This window comes from Cherax quadricarinatus, chromosome 20 (genome assembly GCF_038502225.1).
Source record: "Cherax quadricarinatus isolate ZL_2023a chromosome 20, ASM3850222v1, whole genome shotgun sequence".
Taxonomy (NCBI): domain Eukaryota; kingdom Metazoa; phylum Arthropoda; class Malacostraca; order Decapoda; family Parastacidae; genus Cherax; species Cherax quadricarinatus.
Genome location: NC_091311.1, coordinates 6605942 through 6629191, shown reverse-complemented (window position 1 = coordinate 6629191; position 23250 = coordinate 6605942). Strand labels below are relative to the sequence as shown.

Genomic DNA, 23250 nt, shown 5'->3' with positions numbered 1-23250 from the left:
AGTTTTCTAAGATTCTTTTGGTGCAAAATTATAAAATTTTACATTAACATTAATGAAAAAATATATCGTTAAACGTATAAGAGAAAATTTTAGAAAGGACTTAATTTTAAATGAGTTCTTGCTAATTGACCAGTTTTACATATTCGGCACGACATATATATATATATATATATATATATATATAGATATATATATATATATATATATATATATATATATATATATATATATATATATATATATATATATATATATATATATGCCAAGTGAGTGTAAAACGAAAGCCTGTAATTGTTTTACATGATGGTAGGATTGCTGGTGTCTTTTTTCTGTCTCATAAATATGCAAGATTACAGGCATGTCTTGCTACTTCTACTTACACTTAGGTCACACTACACATACATGTACACGTTTATTTATACACACTCATATGAGTTTTCTTTGATTTTATCTTAATAGTTCTTGGTCTTATTACTTTTCCTTTTATATCCATGGGGAAGTGGAATAAGAATATTTTCTCTGTAAGCCATGCGTGTTGTAAAAGTCAACTAAAATGCCGAGAACAATGGGCTAGTAACCCCTTTTCCTGTAATAATTACTAAAAAGAATAAGAAGAAAATTGTCAAAGTGGGAAGTCTGAATGTGCATGGATGTTGTGCGAATGATGAGAAAGAGATGATTGTTGATGTTATGAATGAGAAGAAGCTGGATGTCCTGGCTTTAAGTGAAACAAAGCTGAAGGGGGTGGGAGAGATTCTATGGAGAGGAATAAATGGGATTAGGTCAAGGGTTTCAAACAGAGTTAGAGCTAAAGAAGGAGTAGCAATAATGTTGAAGGATAAGCTATGATAGGAAAAGAGGGACTACAAATGTATTAATTCAAGGATTATGTGGAGTAAAATAAAGGTTGGATGTGAAAAGTGGGTTATAGTAAGCGTGTATGCACCTGGAGAAGAGAGAAGTGTAGAGGAGAGAGAGAGATTTTGGGAAATGTTGAGTGAATGCGTGGGGAGTTTTGAATCAAGTGTGAGAGTAATGGTGGTTGGGGATTTCAATGCTAAAGTGGGCAAAAATGTTGTAGAGGGAGTAGTAGGTAATTTTTGGGTGCCAGGGGTAAATGTAAATGGGGAGCCTTTAATTGAGCTATGTGTAGAAAGAGGTTTGGTGATAAGTAATACATATTTTATGAAGAAGAGGATAAATAAATATACAAGGAATGATATAGCACGTAATGAAAGTAGTTTGTTAGATTATGTATTGGTGGATAAAAGGTTGATGGGTAAGCTCCAGGATGTACACGTTTATAGAGGGGCAACTGATATATCGGATCATTATCTAGTTGTAGCTACAGTTAGAGTAAGAGGTAGATGGGATAAGAGGAAAATGGCAACAACAAGTAAGAGGGAGGTGAAAGTGTATAAACTAAGGAAGGAGGAAGTTTGAGTGAGATATAAGCAACTATTGGCAGAAAGGTGGACTGGTGCAAGTATGAGTAGTGGGGGGAGGGGGGTTGAAGAGGGTTGGAATAGTTTTAAAAATGCAGTATTAGAATGTAGGGCAGAAGTTTGTGGTTATAGGAGGGTGGGTGCAGGAGGAAAGAGGAGTGATTGGTGGAATGATGAAGTAAAGGTTGTGATAAAAGAGAAAAAGGTTGCTTAAGAGAGGTTTTTACAAAGCAGAAGTGTTATAAGAAGAGTAGAGTATATGGTGAGTAAAAGAAAGGTGAAGAGAGTAGTGAAGAGAGTGCAAAAGGAGAGCGGATGATAGAGTGGGAGAGGCACTGTCAAGGAATTTTAATGAAAATAAGAAAAAAATTTGGAGTGAGTTAAACAAGTTAAGAAAGCCTAGAGAACGAATGGATTTGTCAGTTAAAAGCAGAGTAGGAGAGTTAGTAGATGGGGAGATGGAGGTTTTGGGTAGATAGCAAGAATATTTTGAGGAACTTTTAAATGTCGACGAAGAAAGGGAGGCGGTAATTTCATGCACTGGCAAGGGAGGTATACCATCTTTTAGGAGTGAAGAAGAACAGGACGTGAGTGTGGGGGAGGTGCGTGAGGCATTACGTAGAATGAAAGGGAGTAAAGCAGCTGGAACTGATGGGATCATGACAGAAATGTTAAAAGCAGGGGGGGATATAGTGTTGGAGTGGTTGGTATTTTTGTTTAATAAATGTATGAAAGAGGGGAAGGTACATATAGATTGGCAGATAGCATGTATAGTCCCTTTATATAAAGGGAAGGGGGACAAAAGAGATTGTAAAAATTATAGAGGAATAAGTTTACTGAGTATACCAGGAAAAGTGTACGGTAGAGTTATTATTGAAAGAATTAGAGGTAAGACAGAATGTAGGATTGGGGATGAGCAAGGAGGCTTCAGAGTGGGTAGGGGATGTGTAGATTAAATGTTTACATTGAAGCATATATGTGAACAGTATTTAGATAAAGGTAGGGAAGTTTTTATTGCATTTATGGATTTAGAAAAGGCATATGATAGAGTGGACAGGGATGTGTAATGTCACCATGGATGTTTAATGTATTTATAGATGGGGTTGTGAAAGAAGTAAATGCTAGGGTGTTCGGGAGAGGGGTGAGATTAAATTATGGGGAATCAAATACAAAATGGGAATTGACACAGTTGCTTTTTACTGATGATACTGTGCTCATGGGAGATTCTAAAGAAAAAAATGGAAAGGTTAGTGGATGAGTTTGGGAGTGTGTGTAAAGGTAGAAAGTTGAAAGTGAACATAGAAAAGAGTAAGGTGATGAGGGTATCAAATGATTTAGATAAAGAAAAATTGGATATCAAATTGGGGAGGAGTATGGAAGAAGTGAGTGTTTTCAGATACTTTGGAGTTGACGTGTCGGCGGATGGATTTATGATGGATGAGGTTAATCATAGAATTGATGAGGGGAAATAAGGTGAGTGGTGCATTGAGGTATATGTGGAGACAAAAAGCGTTATCTATGGAGGAAAAGAAGGGAATGTATGAAAGTATAGAAGTACCAACACTCTTATATGGGCGTGAAGCTTGGGTTGTGAATGCAGCAGCGAGGAGGCGGTTGGAGGCAGTGGAGATGTCCTGTCTAAGGGCAATGTGTGGTGTGAAGATCATCACAATGTGTGGTGTAAATATTATGCAGAAAATTCGGAGTGTGGAAATTAAGAGAAGGTGTGGAGTTAATAAAAGTATTAGTCAGAGGGCTGAAGAGGGGTTGTTGAGGTGGTTTGATCATTTAGAGAGAATGGATCAAAGTAGAATGACATGGAGAGCGTATAAATTTGTAGGGGAAGGAAGGTGGGGTAGGGGTCGTCTAACACGCTCGTGAGCGTGTTAGATAGGAGTGAATGGAGACGAATGGTATTTGGGACCTGACGATCTGTTGGAGTGTGAGCAGGGTAATATTTAGTGAAGGGATTCAGGGAAACCGGTTATTTTTATATAGCCGGACTTGAGTCCTGGAAATGGGAAGTACAATGCCTGCACTTTAAAGGAGGGGTTCGGGATATTAGCAGTTTGGAGGGATATGTTGTGTATCTTTATACGTATATGCTTCTAAACTGTTGTATTCTGAGCACCTCTGCAAAAACAGTGATTATGTGTAAGTGAGGTGAAAGTGTTGGATGATGAAAGTATTTTCTTTTTGGGGATTTTCTTTCTTTTTTTGAGTCACCCTGCCTCGGTGGGAGACGGCCGACTTGTTAAATATATATATATATATATATATATATATATATATATATATATATATATATATATATATATATATATATATATATATATATATATATATATATATATATACAAACACTGATCTCTGGCTGAAGGAGACTCGAATCTACGAACCTTGGAACAAGGTACGCAGTGCTATACCAAACTCACCACACTGGACAATACCTTGGCGTGCAGCTTGCGCTACACGTTGATCCAAGGCAGCCAGCTTTCAGGGAGAAGGCTTACAGCATTTCATCTTATCCCCTGCATGCATCAGCCTTACTTCAGCCAGAGATCAGTGTTTGTGTATATTTCGCTTGCTCTTGCAAATTCCTTGCATATATATGTATATATATATATATATATATATATATATATATATATATATATATATATATATATATATATATATATACATATATATATATATATATATATATATATATATATATATATATATATATATATATATATATATATATATATATATATATATATATATATATTTATATGTATATATATATATATATATATATATATATATATATATATATATATATTATATATATATATATATATATATATATATATATATATATATATATATATATATATATATATATATATATATATATATATATATATATATATATATATATATATATATATATATATATATATATATATATATATATAAGACATGCCACACACACACAGCATTTACATTTTCTAAGTTTCTTGAAAATCTATAAATTGGAACTCACACACTTCAGAGATTTCTTAAATTACCTTATTTTCGGGCCTATAACCTGCACGACAGAGGTATCATAATGGTAAATTAGTAATTATATTCAAGGGCTAATTACCTTCTCACTTTACGCTAAAGCGTTAACCCAAAACCAACCTTTGACCCTAACCTTGAGCATATAAGGCGCAGGGTGATTTTTCCACGACTTTTTGCGGGGGTAAAAAGACGCGCCTTATATGCTGGAAAATGAGGTAAGTAAGTAAAGTACAGGAACACATAAGTACATCAATTATCGTACAGAGAGTAAATTACCCACTAGTATAACCCCAAAAAAGGCAAAGTGACTTAATTCCACTGTTGTCCTTGATTATAGAGTAGTCCTAGAATAAAAGGGCGCGCCTTATATGCCGGAAAATACAGTATTCAAGATATTCCTGGTTTTAGGGAACGAAACAAATTGCAAAAGTCCTTCTCTTGTTAATACATTTTAAACGAATATAATTTGAATGAAATTGACAAATTGAAACTTACCCAGAGCAAAGTCAATGGGTATTTTCCTTTGAAAGTTTGAATCCGCTCAGAAGAGGCTTTCTCGAATTCAGAAACCGGTGACTGCCAGTTAATCATATTTAACTCGAGAAATCTTAATAAGACCCTTGTAAACAAGTGGTGGAATAGCTAGGCTTCAAAGTATTGGCTTACCAGCGCTAGTTTACCGGGAGTTTACCTGAAGAGAGTCCGGGAGTCAACGCCCCCACGGCTCAGTCTGTGACCAGGCCTCACTGTGACCAGGCCTCACTGTGACCAGGCCTCACTGTGACCAGGCCTCACTGTGACCAGGCCTCACTGTGACCAGGCCTCACTGTAGAAACATACCAAGTTGGAGTAATTATTTTGTTCTTTATCCTGGAATGGCGTACTGGCTAGTGCACTAGAATGGCGTACTGGCTAGTGCACTGGAATGGCGTACTGGCTAGTGCACTGGAATGGCGTACTGGCTAGTGCACTGGAATGGCGTACTGGCTAGAGCACTGGAATGGCGTGCTGACTAGTGCACTGGAATGGCGTACTGGCTAGAGCACTGGAATGGCGTGCTGACTAGTGCACTGGAATGACGTACTGACTAGTGCACTGGAATGGCGTACTGGCTAGTGCACTAGAATGGCGTACTGGCTAGTGCACTGGAATGGCGTACTGGCTAGAGCACTGGAATGGCGTACTGGCTAGTGCACTAGAATGGCGTACTGGCTAGAGCACTGGAATGGCGTACTGGCTAGTGCACTAGAATGGCGTACTGGCTAGTGCACTGGAATGGCGTACTGGCTAGAGCACTGGAATGGCGTACTGGCTAGTGCACTAGAATGGCGTACTGGCTAGTGCACTGGAATGGCGTACTGGCTAGAGCACTGGAATGGCGTGCTGACTAGTGCACTGGAATGGCGTACTGGCTAGAGCACTGGAATGGCGTGCTGACTAGTGCACTGGAATGACGTGCTGACTAGTGCACTGGAATGGCGTACTGGCTAGAGCACTGGAATGGCGTGCTGACTAGTGCACTGGAATGACGTAATGATTAGTGCAATGGAATGGCGTACTGATTAGTACACTGGAATGGCGTGCTGACTAGTGCACTGGAATGGCGTACTGGCTAGAGCACTGGAATGGCGTACTGACTAGTGCACTGGAATGACGTAATGATTAGTGCAATGGAATGGCGTACTGATTAGTACACTGGAATGGCGTGCTGACTAGTGCACTGGAATGGCGTACTGGCTAGAGCACTGGAATGGCGTGCTGACTAGTGCACTGGAATGACGTGCTGACTAGTGCACTGGAATGGCGTACTGGCTAGAGCACTGGAATGGCGTGCTGACTAGTGCACTGGAATGGCATACTGGCTAGAGCACTGGAATGGCATACTGGCTAGAGCACTGGAATGGCATACTGGCTAGAGCAATGGATACTAAATTTACGACTGGCTCGCCATAGGATCAAATCCGCTTCTGTGACTTTGATGAAGAATTACACACGTGTGCAACATCCGGGTATCTTTATATGCAGACATTTCGTCATCCAGCGACTTTATCAATACAGTACCAGGACTTTATCAATACAGTACCAGGACTTTATCAATACAGTACCAGGACTTTATCAATACAGTACCAGGACTTTATCAATACAGTACCAGGACTTTATCAATACAGTACCAGGACTTTATCAATACAGTACCAGGACTTTATCAATACAGTACCAGGACAACTAAATACGAAAGATGAGATATTCAGTCCCTCATGTGTCTAATTCTTCATCATGTACATCATCACGTACATCATCATGTACATTATCTCTTTGAGGTGTATTGGTTCAGTTTGAACAACTCACAAAAATCTTACATATTCTCTGGTGTTGAGATCGAAGGCCACGAAGAGAACTGTTTTGACGCGACGATATAGTTCACCTGGGCCAGTCATCCTCATGTAGTTCCTGGCGATCTCCAGCAAGGCTGCCACTCCAGCACCGTTGTTCTCCAAGGGTGACTCCTCAAGGGTGGAGTCGTAATCTGCTCCCACCACCAGCACAGGACTCCCTAAATATCCTCTGGCTATCCCTATTATGTTTTCTCCTATAACCTGGAAAAAAGGCAACTTTATTATTACATATTTTGGGGAACTGGGTAAAAGTAATTTAAATTTTGTCCCAGTAACTATTTTCAGATTACTTTCTTAAAGAATTGTGTATATATCTTCCGGAAGTGTATTTATATGCAAACATAACAATAAAATAACAAGCTACAGTGTGCCTGAATATATATTTATGTGCTTTATGCCTTGTGTGTTGCAATTAACACATCATCAGGAACTTGCAATATTGCAGGAATGTTGCAGGAAATCCAGGAAGATTCCTTTACGAACGTCTCTCTCCTTTCACCTAAAAGAATCTGCCTAGATTTCCTATTCTATTTCTGCAGCATTGCAAGCTTCTGATGATGTGTTGATTGCAATACGAAAGGGCTAGAGCTATTAATAAACGCCCCCTGTGGTTATTTTGCATCTTCTATCGCTCGTTCGCAATTATTGCATATTTATATATATTATAGGTTGGCCTTCAGCAGCAAGGTGCCTGTTAAGACGTCCCTTCAGAGAGGCTGGGAGAAACCACCTAGACTCTTCCTCTAGAGAACAACGCCCAACAATTTCTTTTATCAGTCAGGAAAACCAGTCCTTCAGGCTTCGCTTTAGCAAATTACCTTTAAGAAACAATCAAATGAGCATCCGTCAGGACTCTGCCGCCCTTCCCTAGAGCAACTGGCACTCAGGCTGCTGCCTGAGCAAGACACAGCCTCTCTTTGGCAATACCTGCCTGGCTCTTCCGCCGAGGAGGGCCAAGTTCCTGGATGAATCTATCATTCGATCAGGGATGATAATTTAGTCTGCCTTCCTCACTGTGTGAAAACACCTGCCAGAGAAACACCTGTGTTTAGTCCCTCACCTAGCCAAGCTGCTAGCATCTTTACTCTAAATCTCGTGTCCCGTGGTGTGGAGTGAGAAGCAAAAGGGCACACGATCACAACATCCGAAGTACTCAGGAGCATAAGCGAGGGTAACAGTGAGGAGATCTTCCCCCGAGAGTTTTTACAAAGGGAGATGACATATGTAAACTGAACACCCTGCCGAGGGGCTGATACACCAAGAAACTCAGTAATACAGAGGAATGCTACTTCGTAACATGGCTGAGACACGTATACACCTTCACAGGTGTTTTGATGCAGGTGGCGGCTGTTTGGGTTAAGTAACTGGAACTGTTTTTTCCCATTCTCGGATCAGATATCATTAACTCAAATATTGTGCTACCTCAAGAAATAAACATACTTCATTTAAAGTTTAAAAGTAGGACCCCAGAGCTACAGCTCAGCTGTCACAAGCACATATAGCTTACATAATTAAAAGTTTATAATTACAAATACACGTTCACACACGCACACACACACACACATACACACACACGCACATACACACACACACACACACACACACACACACACACACACACACACACACACACACACACACACACACACACACACCCACACACACCCTCCACCACTTGACACAAACACTTGACACAAACATGTACACCCCTCCCTCCCCTAACCACCTCACCTTAGCCACCTACCCCTCCCCCAAACCACCTAACCCCTCCCCAATCTGTCTAACCCCCCAACTACCTCCCTCCCTCCAATAACCATCCTCCCCCTCCCCCATAACCATCCATTCCCTCTCTCCCTCAAACCATCTAACCCCCTCCCCCAACTATCTCTACCCCTCCAATAACCATCCTCCCCCTCCCCCACAACCATCCATCCCCTCTCCTCCTAACCATCTATTCCCCTCCCCCTAGCCACCCGTCCCCCCTTCTGTGGAGCAACGGGGAACCTAGAACCAGGATGAGGACAGGGGGCTCCAAGGGCGAATCTGGGAGGGAGGAATGGGAGGTAGAGCTCAAAAAAAGGGAGGAAGACTGGGGAAGGAGACTAGATGAGCTGGAAAGGAAGATGGAAGAGAGGTTAGCAGCAGAATGCAGAAGGTGGAAGCAACAGGCCACAGCAGCAGAAATCAAGATAGAGAGATTAGAAGAGGAGCTGAGACATCTGAAACAGCACAGAGACAAAGATATTACAGAAGTAGTATCGCCAATGGCTACATCAAACACAGACAACAGGTCTGAAGGAAGCATGGAAACTAAACTGTATGCAGAGGTTTTGTCAAACCCACATGGGGCCAAAACAAAGACAGGGAGCACACTAGGACAGAACGAGAGGTTGGAAGACATTGAAGGAACTAGGACATGTGCAAGGACCTTACCAGATACCTGTGGGGGCCAGGAACAGGTGAGCAGGAAGGACAAACCAAGAAGCATAGGGGCCATAACTTGGGAAGGGACTGAAGGAAGGAACACTCCACGGGAAGGAACTAAAACACATCAGAGGATGCAATGGGAGTCACAGTGGGAGGTGGAAAGGGAGAGATCCGTGTTTGTCTATGGGCTAGACGAAGCTAAAGGGAAAATTTATGATGAAAGAAAGCAGGAGGAGAAAAAAGCGATTGAAGATATCATGAAGGTGATAGGTGAGGGGGACATGACCCAGGTGGCAAATTTTCGGAGAATTGGGTGGTTCACAAAGAAAAGGAATCGGCCTCTCAAAGTAATTTTCAAGGCAGAATCAACCCGAACCATGATCCTGCAGGAGAAAGCACGGCTGAGAGGCGGCAAGCAGGAGTTCCGGAGTGTGTACCTCGATCGAGACAGAACACAGGACGAAAGGAAGACAATGAAAGAGAGAGTTCAAAAACGAAAGGAGAAATGGGAGGAAATGAAAAAGGAGAGCAGAATAAACCAGGATCAAATGGAAGGACAAGCGCACCCCCCAGAAACACCTGCAGATGGACTCCAGCCACGACACCCCCAAGGCAACTGAACAATCCAAACCAACCATCACACACCAATCCCTCTGTTTCCACCCCCCGCACCACAGTTACAGTATTAGAACAGAAGTTGAAGGTTTGGTACACAAATGCAGGTGGATTAACGAATAAACATGAGGAATGGCAAGAAAGAATCAATGAGAAGTCCCCAGACATCATAGCAGTTACAGAAACAAAACTCACGGAGACAATAACAGATGCAATCTTCCCACCAGGATACCAGATCATGAGGAAAGATAGAAGAGGCAGGGGGGGGAGGTGGGGTTGCTCTGCTCGTAAAAAACAGATGGAAATTCGAGAAAATGGAAGGCATAGATGAGACGGGAGAAAGAGACTACATAGCAGGTACACTTCAGTCTGGGGAACACAAAGTGGTCATTGCAGTGATGTATAATCCACCACAGAACTGCAGGAGGCCAAGAGAGGAATATGAAGAGAGCAACAGAGCAATGGTGGACACACTTGCTGAGGTGGCAAGAAGAGCTCACTCCAGCAGAGCAAAGTTGCTGGTTATAGGGGATTTCAACCACAGGGAGATTGACTGGGAAAACCTGGAGCCACATGGGGGTCCCGAAACATGGAGAGCCAGGATGTTGGATGTGGTGCTGGAAAACCTCATGCATCAACATGTTAAGGACACTACCAGAGTGAGAGGGGAGGATGAACCAGCAAGATTGGACCTTGTGTTCACCCTGGGCAGCTCAGACATTCAGGACATCAAGTATGAGAGTCCTCTACGAGCTAGCGACCACGTGGTTCTGTGCTTTGAATACATAGTAGAGCTGCAAGTGGAGAGAATAACAGGAGTTGAAAGGGAAAAGCCTGACTATAAAAGAGGGGACTACATAGGGTTGAAGAACTTCCTGCGGGAGGTCCAGTGGGAAAGAGAACTGGCAGGAAAGCCAGTAAATGAAATGATGGAATATGTAACAACAAAATGCAAGGAGGCAGTGGAAAGGTTTATTCCCAAGGGCAACAGTAACAACGGGAAGACCAGAACGAGCCCCTGGTTTACCCGACGGTGTAAGGAGGCAAAAACAAAGTGCAATAGAAAATGGAAAAAGTACAGAAGGCAGAGAACACACGAAAATAGGGAGATCAGTCGCAGAGCCAGGAATGAGTACGCACAGGTAAGGAGGGAGGCCCAGCGACAGTATGAAAATGACATAGCATCGAGAATCAAGACTGACCCGAAACTGTTGTATAGCCACATCAGGAGGAAGACAACAGTCGAAGACCAGGTGATCAGATTAAGGACAGAAGGTGGAGAACTCACAAAAAATGATCAGGAGGTATGTGAGGAGCTGAACAGGAGATTTAAGGAAGTTTTTACAGTAGAGACAGGAAGGGCTGTGGGAAGACAGCACAGAAGGGAACATCAAGAGGGAATATACCAACAAGTGTTGGATGACATACGAACAACTGAGGAGGAGGTGAAGAGGCTCTTAAGTGACCTTGACACCTCAAAGGCGATGGGACCGGACAACATCTCCCCATGGGTCCTTAGAGAAGGAGCAGAGATGCTGTGCGTGCCTCTAACCACAATCTTCAACACATCCCTTGAAACTGGGCAACTACCTGAGAAATGGAAGACAGCTAATGTAGTCCCCATATTTAAGAAAGGAAACAGAAACGAGGCACTAAACTACAGACCTGTGTCTCTGACATGTATTGTGTGCAAAGTCATGGAGAAGATTATCAGGAGGAGAGTGGTCGAACACCTGGAAAGGAACAAGATTATAAATGAAAACCAGCATGGGTTCATGGAAGGCAAATCTTGTATCACAAAATTCCTGGAGTTTTATGACAAGGTAACAGAAGTAAGACACGAGAGAGAGGGGTGGGTAGATTGCGTTTTCCTAGACTGCAGGAAGGCCTTTGACACAGTTCCCCACAAGAGATTAGTGCAGAAGCTGGAGGATCAGGCTCATGTAAAAGGGAGGGCACTGCAATGGATAAGGGAATACCTGACAGGGAGGCAGCAACGAGTCATGGTACGTGAAGAGGTATCACAGTGGGCGCCTGTTACGAGCGGGGTCCCACAGGGGTCAGTTCTAGGACCAGTGCTATTTTTGATATATGTGAACGACATGATGGAAGGAATAGACTCTGAAGTGTCCCTGTTCGCAGATGACGTGAAGTTGATGAGAAGAATTAAATCGGACGAGGACGAGGCAGGACTGCAAAGAGACATGAACAGGCTGGACATGTGGTCCAGTAACTGGCTTCTCGAATTCAATCCAGCCAAATGCAAAGTCATGAAGATTGGGGAGGGGCAAAGAAGACTGCAGACAGAGTATAGGCTAGGCAGACAAAGACTACAGACCTCACTCAGGGAGAAAGACCTTGGGGTGACCATAACACTGAGCACATCACCGGAGGCACACATCAACCAAATAACCGCTGCAGCATACGGGCGCCTGGCAAACCTGAGAATAGCGTTCCGATACCTTAATAAGGAATCGTTCAAGACACTGTACACTGTGTATGTTAGGCCCATACTGGAGTATGCAGCACCAGTCTGGAACCCACACCTGGTCAAGCACGTCAGGAAGTTAGAGAAAGTACAAAGGTTTGCAACAAGGCTAGTCCCAGAGCTCAAGGGAATGTCGTACGAGGAAAGGTTAAGGGAAATCGGACTGACGACACTGGAGGACAGAAGGGTCAGGGGAGACATGATAACGACATACAAGATACTGCGGGGAACAGACAGGGTGGACAGAGATAGGATGTTCCGGAGAGGGGACACAGGGACAAGGGGTCACAACTGGAAGCTGAAGACTCAGACGAGTCACAGGGACGTTAGGAAGTATTTCTTCAGTCATAGAGTTGTCAGCAAGTGGAATAGCCTAGCAAGTGAAGTAGTGGAGGCAGGAACCATACATAGTTTTAAGAAGAGGTATGACAAAGCTCAGGAAGCAGAGAGAGAGAGGACCCAGTAGCGATCAGTGAAGAGGCGGGGCCAGGAGCTGAGTCTCGACCCCTGCAACCACAATTAGGTGAGTACAATTAGGTGAGTACACACACATATCTCAGTGGACACCTGCGACGAGTGGGGCCCCACAAGAGTCAGTCCTGAGACCAGTGCTATTCTTGGTATATATATGTGAATGACATGACGGAAGCGATAGACACAGAAGTGTCCCTGTTTGCAGATGATGCAAAGTTAATGAGGAGAATTAAATCAGATGCGGATCACACAGGTCTACAAAGAGACCTGGACAGGCTGGACACCTGGTCCAGCAATTGGCTCCTGGAATTTAACCCTGCCAAATGCAAAATCATGAAGATCGGAGAAGGGCAAAGAAGACCGCAGACAGAGTATAGGCTACGTGGCCAAAGACTGCAAACCTCACTCAAGGAGAAAGATCTAGGAGTGAGTATAATACCGAGTACGTCGCCAGAAGCACACATTAACCAGATAACTGCTGCGGCATATGGGCGCCTGGCAAACCTAAGAATAGCGTTCTGGTACCTCAGTAAGGAATCGTTCAAGTCTGTGTACGTCAGGCCCAAACTGGAGTATGCAGCACTATTTTGGAACCCACACCTGGTCAAACAAGTCACGAAATTAGAGAAAGTGCAAAGGTTTGCAACAAGGCTAGTTCCAGAGCTAAGGGGAATGTCCTACGAAGAAAGGTTAAGAGAAATAGGTCTGACGACACTGGAGGACAGAAGAGCCAGGGTATCATGTGGGAGTTCGAACACGTGGATTGGGTAAAGTAATACTCACGTAGGCTGGTAGTACGTATAATTACAGATAATGTGGGGAGCGCCCTTACAGCCTGCCTCTCTCCTCTCTCTCGTATATCTGACTGGCTGCCCACAGTACCCATATGTGAGGGGGTCTTTGAATACTGCTATGGTCAGCACAATATGAATAGACAGTGACTCAGGCAGGGACGGTTGGTAGTGAGTCAACTACTGGTACACTGGTTACTGGTAACTGGTTACTACTACTGAGAGCTCGGCGACGCTAACGTATGTCGTCCCGACATACAACTAATACAAACTAGAGATGGCAGGTATACGGCTTGGGCTGATTCTATACAATGTCAAAGTACACAACAATTAAACATTATAACATACATAAGTAGAACATTGGAATGGAAGCTTACGTAACTGAAACTGTAATGCAATACAAGGTATAATATAGCCCAACTTAAAACTCAACGTTGAGATTACACAATAGAAGTGATAAAAAAAAATTGATCGATCGATCTGTATTCGTGTGATCTACGGATTCTGAGGAAGGAATATATACAAAGAAAGGTTTAACAGAAAGGCAGATTCGGTGCACTCAAATCTAGACTGTTAACTCTCAGAATGCGGAGAGAACATGAACACAAAAAAAAAAATTCTTGAATACTGATAAGTTGATACTGTAATTATTCATCTATACAGGTTATTTACATTTAACCCCAACTCTGCTAGGGTGAGATTGACATATGCAGAATGGGTGTCATCTCTGGGAGGATCAAACTCTGTAGCATTGGCTAACTCATGCTGTATTTGAGGCAAATCTGAATTGGATGTTACAAATGATACTTGAGGATTTCTCAATACCTGTCGTGTACGTAGGGAATAACGACATTCAGGTTGATCGTCTGACTGAGTATCAGAGGAAGAGAGTACAGGATCAGGAGGATTGTCAGAGTCTGTCACATTAGTCTGGGTTGGAACATCATTATCATCACATACTAACTTCATATGATCTAAATGCGATTCTTTATACTGACCAGTACTAATCTCTCTAACCTTATACTTATTACCAGTGATATGTTCAACTACTCGATAAGGACCAACAAACTTTTGATCAAGCTTTGGCATTGCAGACGTTTTGTTAAAGTTAATCAGCATAACTCTCGAACCTACTTTGATTTTGGATGGCTTTGCTCGAGTGTTTGCGACTCTTGTAAATTCTGCTGTTGATTTATGAAGTGTTTCACGGATTCTTCTAAAAACACTTTGAGCTAAGCTGGTACGAGTTGCTATGAAATCATCAGGGTTGTAATTTGGTTTCGGATTAGAATATAACAACTCATAAGGCAAACGTTTATCTACACCGTACAATGCATAATGTGGAGTGTCACCTATAGAAACATTGTAAGCAGAATTTATAGCACACTGCACATCAGGTATAACTTCATCCCAAGTTTCACTGTTGGGATTGATAGTGGCTCTCAAGACATCAAGTACTTTCTTATTAGTTCGTTCCGCTAACCCATTGCTGGCAGGATGATGAGGAACAATGGTGGATTTAGAGATCTTGTACAAGGTGCACAAATTTTCAAGAATCTCATTACAGAATTCACCTCCATTATCTGTTACTAGGGACTTAGAGGTGGTATGCCTGCAGATAATGCGTTCTTTAAACGCTTTAGCTACTGTCCCGGCAGTCTTATCTGCAATAGGAACTAACTCACAATATCTGGTGAAATGGTCTACCATAACACCCAGATGTTTGTTGCCTTGGAGGGAACATTGGAAATTAGTTAACAAATCTAGCACAACTCTTTCCCACGGTTCGCTAGTAGTTGGATATACTTGGATTGGATTAGGACCATTAGCATTACCTTTATGTTGCATGCAGACACTACATTTCTTAACATACTCAGAAATATCAGTTGCCATACGAGGCCAAAAGTATTTCAATCTGGCTTGTTTTACTGAACGATCCATACCAGGGTGTGCAACACCTGGTACATCGTGAACTAGCTGTAAGGCTACATTCACTAGTGACTGTGGAATTACTAACTGGTATACTCTTCTGCTAGGAGTACCCAACTCGGCTGTTCGATACAGTAATTCTTGGTTCATGACAGAGTCACTGATGGGTGCTGGTGGCTTCACAGTCAGAATAAGATCTTCCTGGAGCAGGAATCGAATCACACCAGACCACATGGGATCTGTTCGTTGAGCATTCTTTACATCTTCAGCACTAAATGGAGGGTCTGCAGTTACTATACTAACATGTCGCGATAAGGCATCTGCGACTACATTTGACTTGCCAGGTAAATGCTCAAAGGTGGGATTGAACTCTTGGATAGTCAAGGTCCATCTAGCTAACCTTCCAGTAGGTTGTTTGTTCTGGAATAAAGGTATCAGTGGAGCATGGTCTGTCAAGACATGAACAGAGTACTGATAAATAATGTCTCGGAAGTGCTTTAAAGACCATACTATTGCTAAAGCTTCTTGCTCAGTTACTGTATAATTACGTTCAGCCTTCGTAAGGACTCGGCTAGCAAATGCAACTGCGTTGTACTTGCCATCGGTCTTCTGAGCTAGTACGGCACCTATGCCAATTGAACTAGCATCAGTTGTCAGATAGAAGGGCTTAGAAAAATCTGGAAATTTCAAAATTGGAGCAGATGTTAGCTTTTCTTTTAGAGTTTGGAATGCTCTTTCTTGACGGAAGGTCCAAACAAAAGGAGCATCTTTCTTAACCCTTTGAGGGTCGACAGGCCCTCTCCGAAACTCGTTCTCAGGGTCGGCCAAATTTAAAAAAAAAAAAAAATTATTTTCTCTTATGAAAAGATAGAGAATCTTTTTCCGATCATAACGACACCAAAAGTTTGAAATTTGATAGTAAACTTACGGAATTATGCTCTCGCAAAGTTAGCGGTCTCGGCGATGTTTACGGATCGGCGATTTTGCCCACTTTGCGCCCCATTTTCGGCCAATTTCACTGTACTAGTCGACAAAAAACATGAATATTTCGCTAGAACTCCATTTTTTCTATCGAATGGGTGCAAGAAACCACCCATTTATAAATTCAACTATCCAGTACAGTGGTCAGAATTTAGCAATTTTGCCAATTTCACACAAATTTCAAAAGATGCCAATTTCCGAATAGGGTCCAGAATAAACAAGAAAGACATTCCTGGCACTAAAATGACATTTCCTCTAGTCATTAGTCACGTCTCAAGGCCCCTCTTATATTCTTTTGCTTTCCACTTTGAATTTTTATTCTCACAAAAAATATAAGATTTACTGTTATGCAGACTACTGCATTAGTGTAAAAAATGGTATAAATATTATTGGTGCACTTGTGAAAGAATATTAGACTCACCAGTTGACGTGTATTGCACGCTTGGCACGATTTGTTTACTTTTGAAGTTTGGTAAAAATCGAACATTTCTGCTACTTTGAGCTCAATTTCAAGGCACCTTTCATTGTAAAACCAGTCAAAATCATCTCAATTTCAGTAATATGTCTTCCATTCTATAAAATGAGACCAAGAAAACTAGAATACAACAATAAATACTATACGAAAATACACTGCAAAGTCGCTGATTTATTAAAAAAAAATGCACCGTGTGCTGCAGGATTTTTTTTAGACTGTGCACACTGACCACATAGACCCATTCTTTCATATGAAGGCCTACCAGCTTTCTCCCACTAGATTTGAGGTCGCTAGAATTTATGAGTACTAGTACGTCAAAAACCCCTACGCGTAAGACGTACTAGTACGACGAAAACCCTCAAAGGGTTAAGCAACTCAGTTAGAGGAGCAGCTATGGAAGAAAAATTGGCAATGAAAGATCTATAAAAACCTGCTAAGCCCACAAAGGATCTTACGGCATCAGCAGTTTTGGGTGTTGGAAAATTTAGTACTGCAGTTACTTTACTTTGGTCAGTTGTAACCCCTCTAGGAGTGACTACGTGACCAAGAAACTTAATTTCTGATCTGAAAAATTGACATTTAGACAGTTTGATCTTTAAATTGGCTTCTTCAAGCTTACCAAGTACTACATCAAGTCTTTTCAAGTGTGTATCCACGTCTTTAGACATGACGATTACGTCATCTAAGTACACCATAAGTGCATTACCTATGAGACCTCTAAAGATATTAGTCATGAGCCTTGAGAACGTGATAGGGGAAGATCGTAATCCAAACGCCATACGGAGGAAGTGATAATGACCTGTAGGAGTGGAGAATGCAGTTAGCTCTTGGCTGTCTTCGTGAAGAGGGACTTGCCAAAACCCTTGTAACAAATCCAGGGTTGAAAAGACTGTTATCTCCGATGTTACGTAAAAGATCACCCAGTACAGGAAGTGGGAAGCGATCTGGAATGGTTTTCGCATTTAACTTCCTAAAGTCAATTACTGGGCGCCATGTACCATCCTTCTTAGGTACTAGTATCAAGGGTGCATTCCAAGGGGAATTGCTAGGTGCAATAACTCCATCATCAAGCATTTGATTGATCAATTCTTCTGCGACAGCAACTTGTGAATGAGGCATTCTGTACGCAGGTATGTAGATAGGTCTAGTACCATGGTTGTGGCCCGGTGGCCTGGTGGCTAAAGCTCCCGCTTCACACATGGAGGGCCCGGGTTCGATTCCCGGCGGGTGGAAACATTTCGACACGTTTCCTTACACCTGTTGTCCTGTTCACCTAGCAGCAAATAGGTACCTGGGTGTTAGTCGACTGGTGTGGGTCGCATCCTGGGGGACAAGATTAAGGACCCCAATGGAAATAAGTTAGACAGTCCTCGATGACGCACTGACTTTCTTGGGTTATCCTGGGTGGCTAACCCTCCGGGGTTAAAAATCCGAACGGAATCTTATCTTATCTTATCTTAAGTGGAATACGATGGGACAATAAGTTCGTTATACCCATCTTCTCACCTGGTAAGGCAATGGCTGTACGACGTTTGTTCAACAGAGTCAACAAACGCTTGACTTCATCTGGGAAGTCAGTGGGAGCTAAGTCTTTCTCCTCAACTGGTGGAACAGATTGATCCAGTGAAGTGGATGAGGTCTCCCCGGCAGAAATAGCACCGACCCACTGGTCAGGTGACAACTCATCCTCTACCTGAACAGGGTAAGGATAGTGAACAAGGTCAACAAGATTGGTATTTGCTCTGAGGCGAACACTGTGACCAGAAGTGTTGGCCAGGAAGAAATGGATCTTACTATCTCTTACAACATGTAAGGATGGTTCAACAAATAGACCTTTTACTTTGCAGGAATCATTGTCAACTAGGACGTTATCACCATCTGGAACACTAGGAACAACTACAGACACTCTAGTGAGAGCACTAGCCGCAACAGAGACGTCTTTCTGCAGACGGCATGTGACATCAACAAGAGATGGCATTACTAGTTTCAAGTAATCGTTTTCTGACAAGGCATCCCCTGTGGAGAAACTACTACTCGAACTAGCAGTCATTGCGGGGATAGGTTGTGCACTCAAGGCAATCTGAGTGTCCTCGGACACTTGAGGCATCGGACTATCCTGCAAGTCTGAAGGTATAGGTGGAACACTGATGGGAGTGACAGAATTACCAGTGCCTGACCGCTTGGGTACGCTACTGGAGAATGCATTAGCTTGTAAGGACTTAATCCGTACATCATACTCTGCAGCAGTATAACAGATTTCTGATCCAAACTGGTAACCCCAGAATGGAACGATCAAGTCGTCAATTTGGGCATGCCATCGATAAGGGTCGAGCACAATGCGTAAGTCTCGCATGGAAGCAAATCCCAGTAGAAGGTCACCAGGGAAAGTAATCTGGTCGACAACAAGGAAGGAAGCAGTGAAGTCTCTACCTTGGATAGAAAAGGTTAGGGAAGTCCGACCTCGGACACGCAGGTGAGAACCAGCTACTCCACTAAGGGAGGACACATGAGTCGGTTCTACGAGAAGGACATGTCGTAACTGCTTATCCTTAAACAAACTAGACCTAATAATACTGACTTGCGCACCAGAGTCCATGAACAAATGAACGGGCGCATTATAAACAGATGCTTGCACTATAGGGTCTATGGTTGCATTGGAAGTTATGTGCAAACAAAAAGGTGGATTGTCATCAGAAAAGACTTGTTCCACTTTATCCCCAAAATCATCTATGTCAGAGACATGTGAAGCAACATCATCAGCAGGATTGACATTCTCGAGACTGCTTAAGGCTTCAAAGGAATTGTGAACGGGGATGGTGTACTCATTATCACCTACTGTCACCATGGGACGGTTTGACTGGGGCGCTCGAATTCCCCCGAATTGGAAGAATGAGCCTGGTTCTGGTTAGCTTGAGAATTGGAAGAATAAGCCTGGTTCTGGTTATTTTGAGAACCACGATATCTGTTTCCTCTACGGGTTCTGCGGTTGGAACGGCCACGGAAAGACCTAGAGTACTGAAGGTTATAGAGAGCATTGCACTCAGATGTGTCATGTCCATGTATTCTATGATAAGTACAGTAGGGAAGATCTGGGTACTCATCATCAGTACGACGTCTCTTAGGGTAACTATCAGGACAATTAATTGCAATATGGCCACGGAAACCACAGTTGTAACAATTCCGCCGACTATGGTTACTGAATGTACTATGAATACTACGAGGTGTATAACGACTCTGTACACTGGTTCTTGGTGATCTCTTAGATGGTTGACGACCACGATTTGTCTCTGTGGCGCAAACAAGAGGTGGTGCAGACTGAGGCATATGTGTGACATTACTTTTGATACATGGGAAAGTACCCTGGGGGCACAAGGAACGTACATGATTTAAGGCTGTAAGTGGTTCCATCGTCACAGTTGGAGGATGAGCCTCATAAGCACACACGGAAGCAGGCAGCATTAGTTCTTTGATTGCTTCAAAAGCTGCTATTTTAGCAAGCGATTCTGTAAATGGTTTAGCCCCTTCAGGGAGGAAAGCTGATGACTGGACAGCATTGATAAATGATGATAAAAGTTTGTCTAATCTAACAGCAAATGCACTCAACGATTCATTACTCATGGGTGTAGCATTCACTAGTTCCCTAAGAACGACATATGGATCAGCTGTTTTTACTGGGACAAGGAAAGAACGAATCAGTTCCTCATATTGTGACCACTTAGTAAGATTCCTGAAGTCTCGCATATCAAGGAGATCAACAACGTGAACAGCAGCAGGGGATCGATGAAGAGCTTCTTTAGTAAGTCTGATAAGACTTTCCTCTGAAGGAGGACCTTCAACTAGAGCACTAGCACGAGAACGAATGGCCGCAAACCATGCTTCAAGACTATGTACATGGCCATTGAATAAGGGTAACGCATCAAGGGAATCACGAGTATAACTATAGTATCTCGGTGTCTGGGTCGGTCTGTCAGTCGCTAAGGAACTGTGAGGACTGATGACAGGGGCAACAGTAGCCTGAGAGGTCTGAGTATCGACATTCACTAAAGTATCACTTGACGGTATGTGAGACATAATGGCAAAGTAGCACGAGAACAAATAAGGCAAAAATAATGAACAATAAAAATTATACAAAATGCTAGAATTGAAATAAAAGAGATGCAACTAATTCTGCAGAAGTAATAAAAAAAATGTCTAAGATACACTGCAAGAGGAAGGACTATTGGCCAAGATAAAAAAAATTTACATTGAAATATACAAGTAAAAATATTACTGGAGGCTGAATTAAATGCAAAATGAGCTGTCTTTACTCTTGCTAATAAAGAAATTAATTAATAAAATTTTAAATCAATGTAAAAAGTAGAAAATAAAATTACTAAATTGTTAACTGGGAAATTTAAGTATTTTCTAAGAATACATAAACAAAATTAAAATATAATTCATAAAAATATCAATAAAAGAAAATAATTCACTGCAGAACAAGTGCAACAAAATAATTCACTGCAGAACAAGTGCAACAAAATAATTCACTGCAGAACAAATGCAACAAAATAATTCACTGCAGAACAAGTGCAACAAAATAATTCACTGCAGAACAAGTGCAACAAAATAAGGTGTAGAAAAAATCACTGCAGTAATAAAGTGTCACTGGGAAAACTCAGGTTAAATAATGAAATAAAAATATGAAGAAAAAAACTGATTGAACACTTTAACTCTTAATTGTAAATTAGACAAAACAATTTACTCAAACAGAGTAAAGTAAACACTTTACGTTAAAAGTAATTGAAATTACATCAAGAGTGAATTTGTTCAAAGAAATATAAAAATATGAATAAAAATAAAACAAAGGAACAAAACGGGTAGTGTAACACTTACAGTGGCGGGGCACACAACAATCACGTATTAATTTTTTTTTTTTTTTAGTATATTCTTACAACAAAATCTTGCTGTGACTGATACGACAAAAATTTGCTGGCAAAAATAATGGTACACAGTCTGCGAAAAAATTAGATGAATGAGACACTGCTGGCATACGAAAAAAGACACACATAGAAATAAATGGATAATTTGGTATACTGGGGTGGATATCACTGCGTGAATTACAATGACAATTACTGGAGAATACAACGCTGAAAGAATACAATAAAAAAAATGAATCACTTCACACAGAGTGACTGACTGGTACGCTACACAATAATACTTACTACAGACAGGAGTAGCATAAAAAAAAAACACAGATAAAAAAAAATATAAGATAAGCGATAATACTGAAAAATATTGCAAAAATAACGAGTCAAAGAAACACTGAGTCTACACTGAAAACACAAGGTTTAGAGTACACAAGAAATTTACTATAAATGTCTCACACACGCAAATGTCTTTAAATGCAAGAAAAATGTCTCTAACTATCACTGAAGTCTGTAGTAGTCGGGTGATTACTGGTGATGAGGAAGGTTGTCCTGCACGGTGATGACGCCGACACTCACACTGTCGTCGTGAAGAAATGCGCTTTCTCGGTGGACTCGCATAATTGGCTTTATCGTTGGCGCTCAGCTACAATCTCTTGACCAATTATGTGAGCCAAAACAGTATTAGGACCCAGTACAAGGGTGCAAACAACCACAGGTAGATGGGTGGGTGGCTGGTGGTGGGTGGTTGGTGGTGGGTTGGTGGAGGGAGAGTGTATAGCGGTGGGTGAGATGACTCTCGCTGGCGCACTGGCGTGCACTCCACTCTACCCATGAAGGTGGCTTGATAAGCCACTCTATGCCACAGGAATGGTGAAAACCACTCTTAGCATCCAACAGGGAGCACAAAGCGATATAGACAATACTTCAGAGGAACTTGGCTTACTTCTTACTGCGTGGCTTACTTCTCTCTCTCAGCTGGGTTAGAAGCTGGGTTGCCTGACTGGCTTAACCCACGAGAATGGCTGACTGGAAGACGTGTAACGATGCACAAAGCACGGAGGAGCAGGTGGATGACAGGAGACAGGCTGGATATAGGCTGACTGGCATTCACTTCCACAGTCTGGCTTACTGACTGGCTTAATTGCAAAATCCGGGTCAACCCCTCGGAGATTGAAGCAATTAGCACACGAACTAAGCCAGGAAGCTTGAAAAAAACAGCTGCAACAGGCTTGCAGGCTGGAGGTGGTGAGTGAGGGTAAGCGGCTGACTGGAGG

At 42.1% G+C, this 23250-nt stretch overlaps 1 protein-coding gene across 1 annotated transcript in view; it reads right to left on the bottom strand.

Annotated features, from left to right (window-relative positions):
- LOC128703230 (uncharacterized) overlaps window positions 1–23250 on the bottom strand; it is a 60717-nt gene that overhangs the window by 13684 nt on the left and 23783 nt on the right. The window contains exon 3 of the mRNA XM_070086869.1: window positions 6854–7090. Within this exon, the coding sequence (XP_069942970.1) occupies window positions 6854–7090 (237 nt within the window). The remainder of the gene's footprint in view (window positions 1–6853; window positions 7091–23250) is intronic.